Source organism: Saccostrea cucullata, unplaced genomic scaffold, assembly GCF_032062105.1.
Source record: "Saccostrea cucullata isolate Sc308-1 unplaced genomic scaffold, CSIRO_AGI_Scuc_v1 ctg853, whole genome shotgun sequence".
Lineage (NCBI taxonomy): Eukaryota > Metazoa > Mollusca > Bivalvia > Ostreida > Ostreidae > Saccostrea > Saccostrea cuccullata.
Window position 1 is genome coordinate 1 of NW_026928637.1, and position 18,163 is coordinate 18,163.

The 18,163-nt window shown below is 36.3% G+C and overlaps 1 protein-coding gene across 1 annotated transcript; it reads right to left on the reverse strand.

Annotated features, from left to right (window-relative positions):
* Positions 1–11,782: 11,782 nt before the first annotated feature.
* On the reverse strand, positions 11,783–16,208 carry LOC134278248 (RNA-binding protein 15-like). The gene is made up of 2 exons (XM_062760565.1): positions 12,503–16,208; positions 11,783–12,394 (listed from the first exon to the last, which is right to left on the reverse strand). Exon 1 carries the CDS (start codon positions 16,105–16,107, stop codon positions 13,945–13,947), a length of 2,163 nt encoding a protein of 720 aa, XP_062616549.1. The 5' UTR covers positions 16,108–16,208; the 3' UTR covers positions 11,783–12,394; positions 12,503–13,944.
* Positions 16,209–18,163: the final 1,955 nt, after the last annotated feature.

The window sequence follows — 18,163 nt, forward strand, 5'->3', positions numbered from 1 at the left end:
GAAAGAAAAACTTTCGGCCCCTCTAGGCCCTTAAATCTAGGGGCCAGCCCTTTTTTTAAGATATCGTGTGAAAGATCTTAAAATTTTACACTTCTTTTGTTCTATATGTATTAACAAAATGTTTACAGGTAAAAAGATATCGTAGAAAAGGTTTAAAAATTTTGAAATTTTCGATTTGTCATTTTTCGAGCAATAGCTAGCGCCGACGTACTGTACTTCCGGAAAAAACAAAAGACGTTACGCATATCTATAGACTTTGGTCTATCATACCTGAAAGTTTCATGTTTCTATCTAGAGCCATTATTGAGAAAGTCTGGAGACAACCTGACCCTTTAAAATTCATATAATCGGCAATATTTCCAAACCGGAAGTGACGTCAGCAAAACAGAAAAAAATGCATAAGGTTCAAGTAATGTTACATAAGTCCTGAAAGTTTCGTTGAAATCCATCGAGCCGTTTTTGAGAAATCGCGTGCACAAAATCGGTAAGAAAAAAAAGAATAATAATAATAATAATAAAAGTGAAAAAGAAACCTAAGAATAACAAGAAGGTCTTCCGCTGAAGACGGAAGACCTTAATAAAAAACAGACGAATAACAATAAGGTCTTCCGAAGGAAGTCGGAAGACCTTAATAATAATAAGAAACAGTAGAATCACTATAAGGTCTTCCGTGAAGACGGAAGACCTTAATAAGAAACAGTAGAATCACTATAAGGTCTTTCGTGAAAACGGAAGACCTTAATAACTAGAGGTACTGTGAGCAATGAGCTCACCAAATGATACCCCCCGCCTCCCATATTGTTATAACTGATGACAAAGTCCATGTTTTGCCGTGGCCGGGACACCCAAAATATGTGTCAGATCAAAAAGTAAAATAGGAGGTGCACAATGGCAATATGTAATAAAGATTCTGTGAAAGTTTCATTAAATTTCACTCAGTGGTATAAGAGGAGTTGCGGATAAGAGATGGGTACCCTAAAGCGTAACAGACGGACGGACGGACGGACAGACGTACAGACGGACGGAATTAACGATTACTATATACCCTCCCGCTTTTCAAGCGGGGGGTATAATAAGAAACAATACAATCACTATAAGGTCTTCCGTGAAGACGGAAGACCTTAATAAGAAACAGAGTAAAAACAATATGTTCCCCAACTTCGTTTGGGGAACATAATTATCCTCAGGTAGTGTAGATTCAAGTTTGTTCAAATCATGACCCCTGGGGCTAGGGTGGGGCCAAAATGGCTGACCAAAGTTTTACATAGGAATATATAGAAAAAATCTTTAAAAATCTTCTCAAGAACCACTATGCCAGGAAAGATTAAACTCATGTGGAATCATCCTCAGGTAGTGTAGATTCAAGTTTGTTTAAATCATGACCCCCGGGGCTAGGGTGGGGCCAAAATGGCTGACCAAAGTTTTACATAGGAATATATAGGAAAAACTTTAAAAATTTTCTTCTCTAGAACCATTGGGCCAGGAAAGACGAAACTTATGTGGAATCATCCTCAGTTAGTGAAGATTCAAGCTTGTTCAAATCATGACCTCTGGGGCTAGTTTTGGGCCCAAAATGGCTGACCAAAGTTGCACATAAGGATATATAGGGAAACCTTTTAAAATCTTTTCAAGAACTTCAAAGCCATGATTAGTGATATTTTTCTATTTATATGGAGTCATGCTCAGGTATTGTAGATTCTACATTGTTCAAATCATGACACCCAGGAGGGTTAAAATTCAAGCCCCCCCCCCCCCCAGTAAACTTTCAGTTTTGATCTGATATGTGCTTTTTTCTAGTAGATGTTCTCAGGTGAGCGATGTGGCCCTTGGGCCTCTTGTTTAGAAATAAAGGTCCAGGCCAAAAGCTGAGGATTGAAACTCCTTAATTTTATCTGTTTAATTTTGATTTGTATGTGTGTATTTGATTTTATAAAGTTACTTTGGACAAAGTTTAATTGGCTTTTGTTGCATATAGATCAGCTGCATGGTCCTTGAGCCTCTCTTCTATCATACAAGAGGGTGTGTTACCATATAAGTGGAAATTTTAGCGAGACCCAAATTTAGCGATTTGTCCTTAAAAACTAGTATTTAATTTTTAGCGAAATGTAATTTTAGCGAGTTAAAATATGTCTTCTAAAGAAGCTAGCGACCTCAGAACCCTCGCTAAAACTGCCAAAATCAAATCCTCGCTAAAAATTCTACTTATACGGTACTATTTTTTAGGAAAGCATATCCCCCCTTATTTTACGTTAATTTTTTTTTTTGGAGAAAAATGTGGATACATATACTTTTGGGTAGGAAAGGTATAGAAATGGGCTGAGGGTCCTTCTACCTGTCTTCTCTTTCTCGATAAGGGTCCAAATTTTAAGCAGATTTTTATGCCCCGCCATGAATATGGCCGGGGCATATAGTGTTTGTCATGTCCGTCTTCCGTCCTTCCGTCCTTCTGTCACACTTTGCGTTTAGCTCTGTTCAAAGCTAAGTTTCAAAGAAACTATCCAAGATATTTTCATCAAACTTCATATGCTGATAGATATTGATGAGAGCTATGCAACTGCATCAGCATTTTTTGACCTTGACCTTTCCTTTGACCTTGACTTCACTTTTCTTAAATTAGTGTTTAGCTCAGTTTTAAACATACCATTCAATATGGTGTTATCAAACTTCACATGTTGATACAATCTTGCACGGATGATGCATCGCGAGATGAACACTACCAGACTTGCTTCGGATGCTGGATCTGACCTACATTTTCCAGACGAGTGACCAGCTTAAAGTTTTTGGAGCAGGTCCATTTCCAAGGGACTAAAAGCCCTACACAAACCAAACTTGCACGGATGATGCATCTAGGGATGAACACTACCAGACTTGCTTCGGATGCTGGATCAGACCTACATTTTCCAGATGAGTGACCAGGTTCAAGTTTTTGGAGCAGGTCCATTCCTAAGGAACTATAAGCCCTACTTGGACCAAACTTGCATGGATGATGCATCTAGGGATGGACACTACCAGACTTGCTTCGGATGCTGGATCTGACCTATATCTTTATTCCCTAGTAACTATAAGTCCTATCTGAAGCAATCCTGCATGGATGATGCATCTAGGGATGGACACTACCAGACTTGCTTCGGATGCTGGATCTGACCTATATTTTCATTCCCAAGTAACTAAAAGCCCTACCTGAACCAAACTTGCATGGATGATGCATCTAGGAATGGACACTACCAGACTTGCTTCGGATGCTGAATCTGACCTATATTTTCAATCCCAAGTAACTATAAGCCCTACGTGAACCAAACTTGCATGGATGATGCATCTAGGGATGGACACTACCAGACTTGCTTCGGATGCTGGATTTGACCTACATTTTTCTTCCCTAGTAACTATAAGCCCTACGTGAACCAAACTTGCAAGGATGATGCATCTAGGGATGGACACTACCAGACTTGCTTCGGATGCGGGATCTGACCTTTATTTTCCAAACAAGCAATTCAGCTGCATCACTATTCAAGATATTCTGATCAAATTTTATACACATACAAAGTGTTATGTTGCTTTACTAATATATCCTCGGCGGGGCATTCATGTCCTATGGACATATTTCTAGTTTTGTTTCACCTTCTAGCTTACCTGAAACCGCCGACCACCCCGATTAAGCTTATTTTATCAAGATAAGTCAAGAGGTAATATTGTGTCAATAATTGGCAATATTATGGAGTTTTAAGGGTTTGTAACTGTTCATCATACAGTTGAAAGATAAACATTTAACACATTTACCAAATTTCAGATTTTTTTAAAAGTGAGTTTTAGCCATATTGGATTCATTTTTGAAAATCATTTGATAAAAAAATTCAAAAATTTGCAAATTACTGCTTGTTAAGTCTTCTTTAGTATTTATTTATTACTTCTTAAGTATTTATACGGAAGCATCGCCAGATAGCATAAATTCAAAGGATGTATTCAGAACTACAAAAGATGTGACCTTTTAAAGAGAACAATTTTCTGGAAAAAATATGTTTAAAAATCAAAGTGGCCGTCTACGATGTAAAATTTTAGATATTACTAAAATGTGTTGTTTTTACATGTATGCTAAAATTATCTTAAATTTCTCTTTCTTGATGAGGGTAAAAAAAAAATTCAAAGTGCGTTTCCACATGCACTATACCTGCGTCAAAATTCTTTAAAATTCTTAAAAACCTTCAAAAAATGCGGAAATCAATTTTTATCGCACTGGTAAGAGTGAAAGTACAAAGCCATGATCTTCGAAAACTTATTTGGTTGCCCTCTCCTGCCCGACTGGGTAAAACGCCCCGACTCAAAACTTTTTTAACCTCCTGAAAGCAATTATTTTCATGTGCTCTGAAAAATAATTTTAAAAAAATAATTTTAGCAATAATTAACCTACCTACAGATACAATATTTTTTATACAGAGTCTGGATTGGCAAAAAAATACTATTCTAAAAGTTGGCCAAAATATCCAGATATTGAAGATTAAGTAAGCAGCGAAGAAGGAAATTTTATATTTCCTAAACAAGATGCCAATGTGCCACATCGCTCACCTGAGCAATGTGGTTAGGAAAATAGCAAAAATTAATCAAGTTTTTAAAAGTTTAAATGCACGCGGTCCTGACTTCCCCCTAAAAAACCGAAGGGGGTATGATTTGAATTAACTTGATTCTACTAAGGATGCTTACATATTTGAAATACTGTGGCTTTTTCCCTACAAGTTTGAACTCTCATTTTGGCCCCACCCTATCAACGGTGGTCGTGATTGAAACAAACTTGAATCTACACTACCTGAGGACCCTTACTTATAAATATGACCAACCATGGCTATGTTGATATTTATCAGAAAACTTTAAAAGATCTTTCCTATGAATTTCTACGTAAAATTTAATTGTCCACTGTGACCACCCTACCCCCGGGGGTGATGATTTGAACAAATTTTGAATCTACACTTGAGAATGCTTTCCTATAAATATGACCCATAAAGCCATGATTGGTCATATTAGCATGATTGGTCATAATTGCTGTCCTTCAGAAAAAGTTTTTAATGATTTTTCCTATGCAGCTGTATATTCCTATATAAAACTTTGATCATCCATCGTGGCCCCACCCTACCCCCGGGGGTCATGATTTGCACAAACTTGAATCTACACTACCTGAGGATGCTTTCCTATAAATATGACCAATCAAGGCTTCGTTGTTCTTCATCAGCAGATTTTAAAAGAGTTTTCCTCATATTCCTAGTATGTAAAAATTAGATCGTCCCTACCCCTGGAGGTGATGATTGGAACAAACTTGAATCTACACTACCTGAAGATATGTTTCTAAATAGTTACTAGTAGTATGACCAATCATGGCTTTGCTGTTGTTGAGAAGAAATTTTTTAAAGATTTTTTATATGTAAAATTTTGATCGTCCATTGTGGCCCCACCCTACCCTCCAGGGTCATGATTTTAACGAATCTACACTACCTGAGGATATTTCAATATTAGTTTTATCTTTCCCAACCCAGTGGTTCTTTTTTAAAACATGCCACCAAATTTTCACCATTTGTTAATTCTCTCCGCTTGAATGAGAGCGTTGCCCTTTATTTGAATAAACTTAGATTCCCTTCACTCAAAGATGCTTTGTGGCAAGTGTGGTGTCTAATTTTTCAGTCGCTTAATTACACGACAAATATTACCCATGCATTGCAATTACATGAGGAAAAAATAACTGCCAAAGCATGGACATGTTTGCGTGCATATTTTTCAGCATATTAGGATGTTCCTTTTGTGAAGACTACCTTACCTTAAAAGACGATCATCTTATTCTGGTGCAACATGGGTGACTACGTCATCAGTTTAGATAAAGACTACCTTACCTTAAGGACAATCATCACACTCTGTCGCAGAACGGGTGTCTACGTCATCAGTTTAGGTGAAGACTACCTTACCTTAAAGACAATCATCACACTCTGTTGCAGAACGGGTGTCTACGTCATCAGTTTAGATGAAGACTACCTTACCTTAAAGACAATCATCACACTCTGTCGCAGAACGGGTGTCTACGTCATCAGTTTAGATGAAGACTACCTTACCTTAAAGACGATCATCCCACTCTGTCGCAGAATGGGTGTCTACGTCATCAGTTTAGATGAAGACAACCTTACCTTAAAGACGATCATCCCATTCTGTCGCAGAACGGGTGTCTACGTCATCAGTTTAGATGAAGACAACCTTACCTTAAAGGACAATCATCACACTCTGTCGCAGAACGGGTGTCTACGTCATCAGTTTAGATGAAGACTACCTTACCTTAAAGACGATCATCACACTCTGTCACAGAACGGGTGTCTACGTCATCAGTTTAGATGAAGACTACCTTACCTTAAAGACGATCATCCCACTCTGTTCGCAGAACGGGTGTCTACGTCATCAGTTTAGATGAAGACAACCTTACCTTAAAGGACAATCATCACACTCTGTCGCAGAACGGGTGTCTACGTCATCAGTTTAGATGAAGACTACCTTACCTTAAAGACGATCATCACACTCTGTCACAGAACGGGTGTCTACGTCATCAGTTTAGATGAAGACTACCTTACCTTAAAGACGATCATCCCACTCTGTTCGCAGAACGGGTGTCTACGTCATCAGTTTAGATGAAGACTACCTTACCTTAAAGACGATCATCCCACTCTGTCGCAGAATGGGTGTCTACGTCATCAGTTTAGATGAAGACAACCTTACCTTAAAGACGATCATCCCATTCTGTCGCAGAACGGGTGTCTACGTCATCAGTTTAGATGAAGACAACCTTACCTTAAAGGATGATCATCACACTCTGTTGCAGAACGGGTGTCTACATCATCAATCAGGTGAAAATTACCGCACCTTAAAGGATGATACACACTCTGGTGCAGCACGGGTGACTACGACTACCTTACCTTAAAGGATGATACACACTCTGGTGCAGAAAGGGAGACTACGTTATCAGTTAAGGTGAGGACTACCTTAAAGGATGATCTTCACTTCTGTTGCAGCAGGGGTGACTACACATCATCAGTTCAGATGGAGACTACCTTACCTTAAAGGATGATCTATACAGCTATGTTGCAGCACAGGTGACTACGTCATCAGTTCAGGTGAAGGCTACCTTAAAGGATGATCTTCACTCTCTGTTGCAGCACGGATTACTACGTCATCATTTCATGTGAAGGCTACCTTAAAGGATGATCTTCACTCTCTGTTGCAGCACGGGTTACTACGTCATCAGTTCAGGTGAAGGCTACCTTTAACTTGAGAGAAGAGCATAACATTTTCGCTTTCTGTTTTAAACACATTTGACAATTAGGGATAAAAAAATATGTGTGAATTGTGTTTCTTAAATTATAGTCTTCATCCTACTTGGATTCAGCCGTATTTTACCTTTTTTTTAAATAAAAAAGATAATTTATTGAATGTTTATTTTTTCATAACAGTAAAAACAGAACAGTCAATGACTAAATAAACGGTTTTATATAAAATTAAAGTAAAATAAAGAGTAATAAATAGATATGTTAGGTATGGCTTACAATGAATTAACGAGTTAGATGCACAAGTACCAGTATCTTAGTTTATTTTATAATTAAGCTTGAACTCCTTTTAGCTTTCTCATCTACTATATATTTCTTATAAACGTTATAAATGTCGGACGTGTCCTTGATTAGTATAGGCACATCGAAGTGATAACCCAGATCCCTGTTCTCGGCTTGAACTAATTACTAGTACTACATGACGAACAATATTTACGAAAAATGACTTAGCCAGTCTCAACCAATTGGGCCTTTACTTTAAAATAGATAAATATATTCAAAAGCTGTCAGTTGATACCCTCTCATTTAAGATTCTTGAGCTTTAGGATTTAAGATACATCAACTGACAAAAAGTTTGATTATTCTAAGTCAATAAGTCCCAGCAATATTTAAATATAGCCATTAAATTTCAAAAGGTAGGTCACAGTAACCTAATTTAAATTGAAGGTCTTTGAGGACCGAAGATGCATTGACTGGCATAGTTTGGGGATTCTAGGCAAATTAGTACCTGGAATATTTTTTTAAAAGTCATAATATTTCAAACGTTGGTAAGGGTGACATTTTAAGTCGCGACCTCCGAGGACCCATGATGCATCAAATGACAAAGATCGATGATTATCTAATTAGTACCGGGTATATTTAAATACAGTCAAAAAAATGCAAAAGTAGGTCATGGAGTGACCTACTTTTCAGTTGACGTTCTAAGAGTACACAAGATGTATCAATTTTCAAAGTTTGATTATCCTAGGTCTTAAGATCTTCAAAATATGCCTCTAAAACAATTTGAAAACGAATGTCTGCAAAATTCAAAAAATTGGAAATTGTGACCTACTTTTTGATCAATCTATTTAAAGACCCCTAGATGCATCAACCCCAATGTTTGAATATTCTAAAACCTCTAAGTATTTGAAATAATGATCATTCATGTTTTCAAAAAGATTAGCCAGAAAACTAAAAAAGGAGGTCACTTTAACCTACTTTGAGGTCTCAAGATACATCGACTTTGATGATTATAGCTTTTAAAATGTTCAAAATATGCCTCTAAATCAAAGTGAAAAAAAAATGCATGCAAAATTCAAACAGTAGATCACCGTGTCCTACTTTTGAGTAATCGTATAACGTCCCAAGACGCATCAACTGACAAGATCTTATCCGCATAGTAAGCAAAATATCAACATTTTAATAAAGATATTTTTCGTCAACTTTAAAGTGACCTTGAGACCACGCCCTTTGCCCCAGGGTGATGCTTGAACAATTTTCTATCTTCAACATATCCTCGTCTTTTTGTGTAAGTTTGGGGATATTCTGCCCAGTGGTTATTGACAAGATTTTTAGCAAGCAGTACTTTGAGTTTTATTTTCCTAATTATCTCCCCTTGTTTAAGGGTCACTTCCTAAAGTTTTAATTAATGGGGGTCCTTGTGTCGAGGACACAGCTCTGTGACAATTTTTAAAAAAAATGGCCATGGGGCTCTTGACTCATAACCCATATTCTTACAAGAGGTTCAGGGGCCAAACCGCTCACCTGAGCAACTGGCTAGGTAAAAGCAATAATCAGTTCAGTATTTAAAAAGTTTAAATAAATTATAAGTGGGTTCGGGGGAGGGGAGGGTGTTTGAAAAAAACTTAAATCTACACTTCCTAAGAATGCTTTAGAATTGATTTGAAAAATAATAGCTTTGCTGTTTATAAGATGAACATTTTTATTGATATAGCCTTTATATTCCTTAATTTGTAATGATCTACTTAATGGCTCCTCTATTCTCGATCTGGTGATTTGAACAAATTTAAAAATCTGCATTACTTTTTGATACCCCATTGTGGCCGCACCCTACCCCTGGGGGTATGATTTGAACAAACTTGAATCTTCACTACCGGAGGATGCTTCTACATGAGTTTCATATTTCCTGGCCAAGTGGTTCTTGAGAACATTTTAAATATTTCCCTTTATATTCCTACGTTAAACTTTGATACCCCATTGTGGCCCCATCCTACCCCCAGGGGTCATGATGTGAACAAATTTGAATCTATACTTCATAAGGATGCTTCCACACGAGTTTCATCTTTCACTGCCTATTGGTTCTTGAGAAGATTTTTAAAAGATACCGATAATTTATCACTTATTCATAATTATCTCCCCTTGGAAGAAGGCTTGACCCTTCATTTTTTAAAAAAAACTTGAATCCTCTTCACCCAAGGATACTTTGTGGCAAGTGTGGTGAAATTGGTTCAGTGGTTCTTGAAAAGAAGATGATTTCAAATGTGAAAAGTTTACGACGACGACGGCAACAGACAAATTTTGATCAGATATTTCCGTTCGGTCAGCTAAAAAGTTTACGCACACCGCACAAATGGCCATAACATTAGCCCATTAAGCCTTTGGCTAGGAGAGCTAAAAAGCTTACTTGGGGGGGGGCAAAAAATTTAATGCTATTCTGGCCCTGTGTCTCTGAATAACCCACCCTTTGGTCCTGCGAACATTTGTCAAATTATTGTTCGGGTGTTTCTGTATCGGTGACAAAGCTTACCTCAGTTACCTTTCTCTTACGGACAAAATGATAAATCACATAAATGATAAATGAATTTTCTCTTTTGACTATTATTTTTACAATGAACTGATGTTCGAAGTGGACTAGTGAGCCTAAAATAGGTCAAATTAAAGCCTAGTTGTTCTTGCAGAAGTATAAAAACCAAAACAACAGGCCCAGGAGCCACATCGCTCACCTTAGCAACTAGCTAGGTAAAAGCAAAAAATCAGTTCAGTATTGTAACGTTTAAATATTTTTAAATACGGGTTCGAAGGAGGACTGGGAGGGGTATTTAAACAAACTTAAATCTACACTTCCTAAGAATGCTTTTGAATTAATATGACACATTATGACTTTGTTGTTTATTGTTCAAAATTTATATTCCTTTCTTTTGATCCACTTCATTGGCTCCTCTATTCTGATTAGTCATAATTTAAACAAAATAAATTCTAACCAATTCTTGTCATGATTTGAACACACTTGAACATAGGCGTCGGGACCGGGGGGGGGGGGGGCCGGGGGGGTATGTGGAGCTTAGCCCCCCTTTTTTTTGCAAAAATAGACATAATCTAGGCATTGAAAATTGGGGTTTACCTTTTTTGGTGCTTTAGCCTCCCCCCCTTCAATTTGCTACCGACGTCTATGTTGAATCTTCACTACCAGAGGATTCTTCTACATGAGTCTCATCTTTCCTGGCCCACTGGTTCTTGAGAAGAAGATTTTTAAAAGAAACTATTAATTTAACACTAATTCAGAGTTATCTCCCCCTTGGAAGCGGGCGTGGCCCTTCATTTGAACAAACTTGAACCCCCTTCACACAAGGATACTTTGTGGCAAGTTTGGTTGAAATTGGCCAACTGGTTCTTGGGAAGAAGACGAAAATGTGAAAAGTTTACAACGACGTCAGACAACGGACAAAGAGCTTTTGATCAAAATAGCTCACTTGAACCTTCGGCTCAGGTGAGCTAAAATGGTACACTACATTTGGGGGCTTGCATTATATAACTTATTGTGATGATGCTTCTTGAGAATGAGAATTCTGCTTCAGAGTGGGAAATTCTGTCATATCTAGGCTAAGAAGCACTGGAGATGGAAAAAGTGTGAAGGATATCTTCGCTCACAGTGAAAGGCACTCTCATGAAGCAGGCGGGTCGAAATACACACTTCCCTCACATTTTCGTAGCACTTTACAGTGAATTATAATAGCGAATTCCTAATTAGTCATAAAGTGCACGTGGAGTACTTTCAAATTCTTCCAGAAAAACAAGACTACACATTCAGTATATCACATCTACATCCGATAGGTTTTCCTCCGTTTTTCCCGTCACAAACTGATTTCCCTTTGGGCACATTTTACTCACTGTAAGATAACCGATAAGACACCTTTCAAACACCAAACAAGACGGCCCTGCCCTTAGTATTTTTGTAAAAGACTTGTTTAATTTTGATACAAACACACCAAATGCAATTAGTCATCACCAAGTTGCATTCCTGTTCACAACTTTTTTTCTTTATTTCACCATCACTTTTACACCATATTGCACCAAGACACACGTAAAACAACATGTGCTCCATCTTCTACACCGCATGAAGGAAGATAATGAATTCCACTTCAGAATTGGTTGCAATGTGCACAAATTATGAATTTTAATTGCAAAAACTGTGTATTTGGAGCTTTCATGCAACACTAGAATCTGATTAAATTTTAATACCACAAGCACAGCACATAACAATGAAACAGAATGCATCCCTAGGAATCTTCCATATACTTTAGCAACAAATACTGATATGCCTGATTTCACTACTACTCTGCACTTTTTCAACAGCGTATCTGAAAAACAATGGTTTTTGTTTATTTTCACATGGTTTATTTCTTGCTACCAACTATATTATATAGGGTTAAAATAAATTCACACAAAACACATCACTGAAATCATCATTTTGCAGATTTAAACAAAACAGGATATATTCCAAAACATGAAGTCCTTTAGGAGATTTTGAACTGAATGTGCAGATGGGCTAAAAATGTTACACTTCTGATCAGTTCTTCCAACACAATTTCCGATTATTTGGAATTCACTTGAAAACATCAACATAACTTTTCAGACAATCCCCTCTCCATTCCTATTGTTGATCTGCGTATCACTTAAAACATGTCATCTATTCACATCACACACTTTCATAATTCACAATAGATATTTAGTATCAAGTCAGATGTCAACTTATTGCACATATTTTGACCACAAAGCTACACAGATTCCAGTGTTTTTATTCCACATTTTATTTTGTATCAACTTGGATTTATCTGAAAACAAAAACAGAGAACGTTTAATAAAAACTTCTTTTTAAATATAATATTACATTTATATAAATTTTAATTACTTACAAATGAAAAGCAGACAAGCATACATACCTGTTAAATAAAAATCTTCTCGTCGTCTATAATGCTGTAAAAAAATATAAATCACAACAAAATGGTAATGTAATTAATTTAGGTTTTGATTGAAAAGCGTTTTCAAGATCTGAAATTATTATTTTAAAAAAAAATGCACCTAAAGTTAACTTAAAAATGCTGAAGTAATATGCACTGCAAGTAAAAAAATGATGTGTCTGCTGTACAATGCAGAAGTTCCTTCTTGTTTCTTTTTTTAAATATCACATATATGCAAGGTTTCCACATAAGCAAAAATGTGCCATTTTGCATGTTAGATGAAAATTACCAATTTCACTCTGTAAGAAAAAAATTCTTGCACATAAAAAGACATACATTTATGACAATATTATGGAAATGTTTATGTGTACTTTGAAACTGAATTTAGTTTGCACAATTATAAACTACTCACATTAAAATCTACTATTTTACATAAGTCCAGGAGAAAAAAATAATATGTTGTTTTCGGGCATTGCATCAGGTCAACACTCTCAGCAATAAAGTTTCTTGATACTGAAGAATTTCCACTCAGTAAAAAAATTTCAAGTTGAAAAAGATATTTATGTCCTTTTTCAGACATACTTAAAAGACCTTTAATTATGCATACAGTATTCATTCTGCTAAAATGGTATTTTATGATAATAAATTAACTTTTCATAAAATGGTTTGGAATACCATGAGTCAAAACTTGAGTACAATGTATTTTTATCTAATAGTATTGTAAAAAAAAATAAAGATAGATAATTTTCTTGGCTCTTCCTGTCACACTGAATTCTGAAAATATTGCCCCAGATACATCAGATTTTTTTCTTGTAAAAACTTGTGACAAGTACAAAACATAGATTGAAGGATTTACAATTATTTACATTAATTAATAAATAACATCTTATGCTTCATAATTATTCAGATGATTCCTCATTCAATAGTATAATTGTACTAAGATGGCAATTATAAAATCTCACAAAATCTGTGTATTACCATGTAATTTATTCTTTTTTGTATTAAAAAAAACAGACACTATTTTTGACATTTTTGATATAACTTAGTTCGATAAAAAAAAAAAACATTATTTTTTCATTAATAAGAAAAAAGTTATGAACAAAGCAATAAGCTTACTTGGTATACAATATATTTCATATGAAAATGATGTGGAAAAACACCAACACTGTTTTTAAAAAAAATTCAAATTGTTCTTGATCCAAAGTGAGACTTCACCATCTTCAATCAGCAATTTATCTCAAAACATAAAATGCCATATTATTTAGACCAAATGGTTTTTCTGTTAAATACAAGAATACAATGTTTAAAAAAGGTGGTATTTACAAATTAAACCACACAAAATTATATTCCTAAATTTTCTATAAACAAATAATTATTGATTTTAAAAATCAGTTCTATTACATTTGTTACAATACATATCTGATTTACACAGTACCTCTTATGACAACAACAATCAAGTAATCATCTTGAACTGGTTCTTGTGGCAGACGAGGGGCTGCTTTCAGTAAAAATTCATACCCAAATGAACATGGTGGAAAAGCATACAGAACTCCCACATTTTCTTTGTCTTTTGTCTCATAAGGTGGAAGAGAGATAACTCCAGCTGCTTCCTTTTGTCGAAGGTAAGTCACTAAATTCTTCAGAGGTCTTTGCTGAATAGCAGAATCATCCCAGTTTGGGAGTGTACTTGGCATAGCTAGGAGAATGCAATGACCATTTCGACCTGCTGCTAATACTCTTCTTCCTACATCATCTAGTTTTGGTGGATCAAGGCGCAGCCTTTGCTTTATTTTCAGCATTGGTGTTTCTGTAGTTGTTGGATCTCTCATCAATGTATCAACAATTGTGACGTCCCCACTAACAACATGCATCCTTCCAGGGAAGGCACTATTTTTTAAAAGAATTCCACCATTCCATGCCACTGGAAGACATTTCACCATTTCATTTATGTTCTCAACTTCCTCCAAATCAGAATACTCTTTCTCAACTGATAATCTTCGTGTATCTCGTCTGCATCCTTCTAGTTCAAAGTCATCATCTGAATTTCTGCCCAATTTTCTATTATCTCTGTTTTGCAGTTGCAAGTCATATTTATCAGGGCTTCTTCTGCGTCTTCGATCCTCTGAACCCTCTGGTGTTCTTGGTCTCCTGTACTGTACATCAGGAACTCTAACATCAAAGTCTTCATAACGTCTGCGATCATCTCGATGGTCTGAACTTTTAAAGGTACCGTCTATACTTCTAGTATCATCCCTCCTTTCATGTGGTGGCTTCCAATTGCTTCCTTGATATCCTCTACCACTTTCATTTGTTTTAATTTCCAAAGGTTTTGGTGTGTTTGTTATGTGACTGACATCAGCAAAATCAATGCGTAAACGTCTGTCTTGTCCTCCAAGTGGAGCCCCTCTCATTTCTGAACACGCAGCCTGAGCAGCATCTATGTTATCATACAATACATAAGCATAGCTTTTCCCTTGTGGCCATTCGATCCGTTCAATAATTCCAAACCTGTCAAATTCACGCTCAAGCATTTGATGAGTCACCCATGGACCTAAGCCTCCAACCCAAATACAAGTACTTGGAGTTACTTTTCCATATCCAATTTTGCACTGAAATCGACCAATATATTGTCCTGACATCTCTACTTTAGCTCTGTGTGCATAGTCAAGGTTCATAAATTTGATAAATGCATATGCATTGCCTTGACCCCGTTGAGGTCTCTTAATATCTATTTCTTCAAGAAACCCATACTTTGTGAAGACTTCTTTTAATTCTTCGTCAGTAATGTTGTAATCAAGATTTCCAACAAAAAGAGTTCTTGTTGCCTTGTCATCATCCTCTGGTGGTACATGATCCAGATGATAAGGAAACTTTTCGTTTGGAGCTCTTCTAGTACCCCCTCCTCCAGGAGTACTGTAACTTGAAGAAAATTCTTTCCGTGGCGGCAAATCAATATCAGGTGATCGCATTTGGTGGTAGTTTCTCCTTTGTTGAAATGGGGGTGAGCTTCTCCTACTGCTGCTGCTACTTGGGTAACTAAACATTTCATTTGAACGACCGTAGTTGGAAGTGGGCATCGTTCCTGGTGTTGTGTGGTGCTTTTTAGGATAAACTGAATCAATAACAACAATTCTTTCAAAAAGTATCATCTTATTTTGCTTTGCATGTTTTGCTTCCCTAGCATCCTCAGGATAGCGGAAATTTATGTAAGCTACACGCATTTCACCACTGTAAGTAATGTTTACGTTGAATTCGCCATATTTTTTAAATTCTCTGTACAAGGCGTCTTTCAGTACATGATCTGGAATTTTACTTGAAATATTACTTAAGCAAAGAGATCTATATTCAGGAGTTTTCACCTCTGTCCTACTTATTGGATAATCGTCTTCACGGTATCTTGTTCTTACTTCATCGTGATAGTACTTGAGTTTCATGTCACGGCTTCTAGCTGGTGGACTGCATCGAAGATCCCTTCGGTCGTAATCGGCCATTGGAGACTTTTCTCTCATAATTTCGTACTCAGGGCCTGGATATCGTGACCTCTTCAGGGCCCTTGGTGACATATCCCGTTCTTGGGAACGTTTCATGATAAATTCGTCTCTATAACTACCAAAATATGAAAGTACAAATTGACCAAGAATGTAGAACCGACGCCATTAAACAATGCAACGCACCTGTTATTGCTGACGGTTTCTGGTCAATCCGTACATATGGAAATTAGACCCTTGTCACCGGGAGGGTGGACTCAAAAACCGCCCTTTGGTGAGAGATTGGTTTAGCATCTGCTTGAAGCATTTTTTACATCAAAAATGGTCAATTTGCAAATTCAAAACATTGAATTCTCTAAATGTGGTAAATTATTAATTTTCAGTCATTGAAATTAGAAAGGATTATGAACTACTTGAAATTTCCAATTAATAAAGCTGAACGTTCTAAATTAACATAACTGTGAATTTCTTTACATCCTTCAGAAATTGAAATAGGCAGATATTCAAAGCCTTGTAACCAAAAAGATTTTTTTTGTCAATTTTGTAAAATTTAATTGTTGTAGAAAGTAAAAAAAACATTTCATCAGGCACGTAGCACCGATTTTGAAAGTGGGGGGGGGGGGGCAGCCGCCGACTTTTTTTTTACTTCCCTGAAAAAGTTGACAAGCAAAAAAAAAAAAAAAAAAAAAAAGAGGAAAATTTCCCAAAGTCGAAAATCCTATTTCGGGGGGGGGGGGGGGGGGGGGGGGGGGGGGGAGAGGCAAACTTTTTTCACTACCAATTCCTTTCAATATCCATTTTTAAAGCTTACAATACTATATTTCCTTCATATTGCTTTACTTTACTATAAAGTGGGGGGGGGGGGGGCAACCAGTCTTTCAATGAACATATTTAATAGTAAAAGTATTGTTGGCAAAAAGTGCCCCCCCCTTGCTACGTCCCTGTTCATATAATGTTATGACTGTCCTATATGTTAAGATTTGGGGGAAAATATTCTCCTTTGAACATCTGTAACTTAAATGATAACACGTTGAAAGAAAATCATCAGTGTAAAGTACGTACTGTATAATCCTGACAATGCAGTTCATTCTAGAAGGCTATGTGAATTTTTATATGAATGTTTTGAATTGCGTTCCAAAAATATAGCGCAATTGTATATATATTAATGCATAAATATCAGTTCATCACTGTCCATACCATAAGTGATTGTTTAATCTTCAAGTTGTAAACCACTGCATAGTTGACTTCGCTGATCCATACACTTGCATGCATGTATGTATGTATGTTTGTCTTTTTGCATATATAAGATGGTTGTATGCCAACATGTTTGGTGAATCAATAAATAATTTGAATAGAATGGTGTGTGTGTTAGCCGTCGATTTTACCAAAATGATCTAAAGATATGGTAAAAATTTGAAATTCTATTAAGTAATATTTTGACCTCATCACTGTGTACGAAACGGACTAGGGTAAAGTGCGTTACCCTAGTCCAAGATGGCGACAAGCTTATACGCCTCAAATGTCCATGAATAAATATCGGTGAATTCTAATGAAAACCCCTCCTTTGTTTTGCACCATTTTGTTTTGCGGCATCAGTTTTCCTTGCTCTGAAAGAGACAACATTCAACCCTGCGTAATTAACCAGAAAACGCGTCTCGAACTTTTGCCATACAAACATGTAGATTAGGGTAATATAAAGTCTATGAAATGTTTCTTTGCGATTAGGGTAAAGTTTTTTCGAGACTAGGGTAAAGTTATTTATTCTACAAACTAACTGTACACAGAACAAATGCTGTATACAATTAATAAAGTTGAGAAAGGATTTCTGGAAAATATTCAAAAACTTCTGCTTCCACAAAGAAAACATATATACCGATTCATCATTGTTCATTGTTTTTTTTAAACACAGTTTGCATACACAATATTACTCAAATTTTGAACAGTATAGTGTACATATAATTATTTTCCGTTTCATAATTACACAGTGTTCAAACATGTAATTATAATATTCAGTCCAAGGGCGTAGCTAGGCGTACACAAAAACTTTCTAAAGTTCAACGTTGGTACCCTGCATAATGCATATATATATAGAAAACATGGAAGCAAAATTAGAAGAATTACACGCTTAGTTTGGACTTTCAGTAAGGCGTGGCAT

Bases quoted from the DNA above. Each gene is read 5' to 3' on its own strand.
- LOC134278248 (XM_062760565.1), bottom strand. From the start codon at position 16,107: ATGAAACGTTCCCAAGAACGGGATATGTCACCAAGGGCCCTGAAGAGG.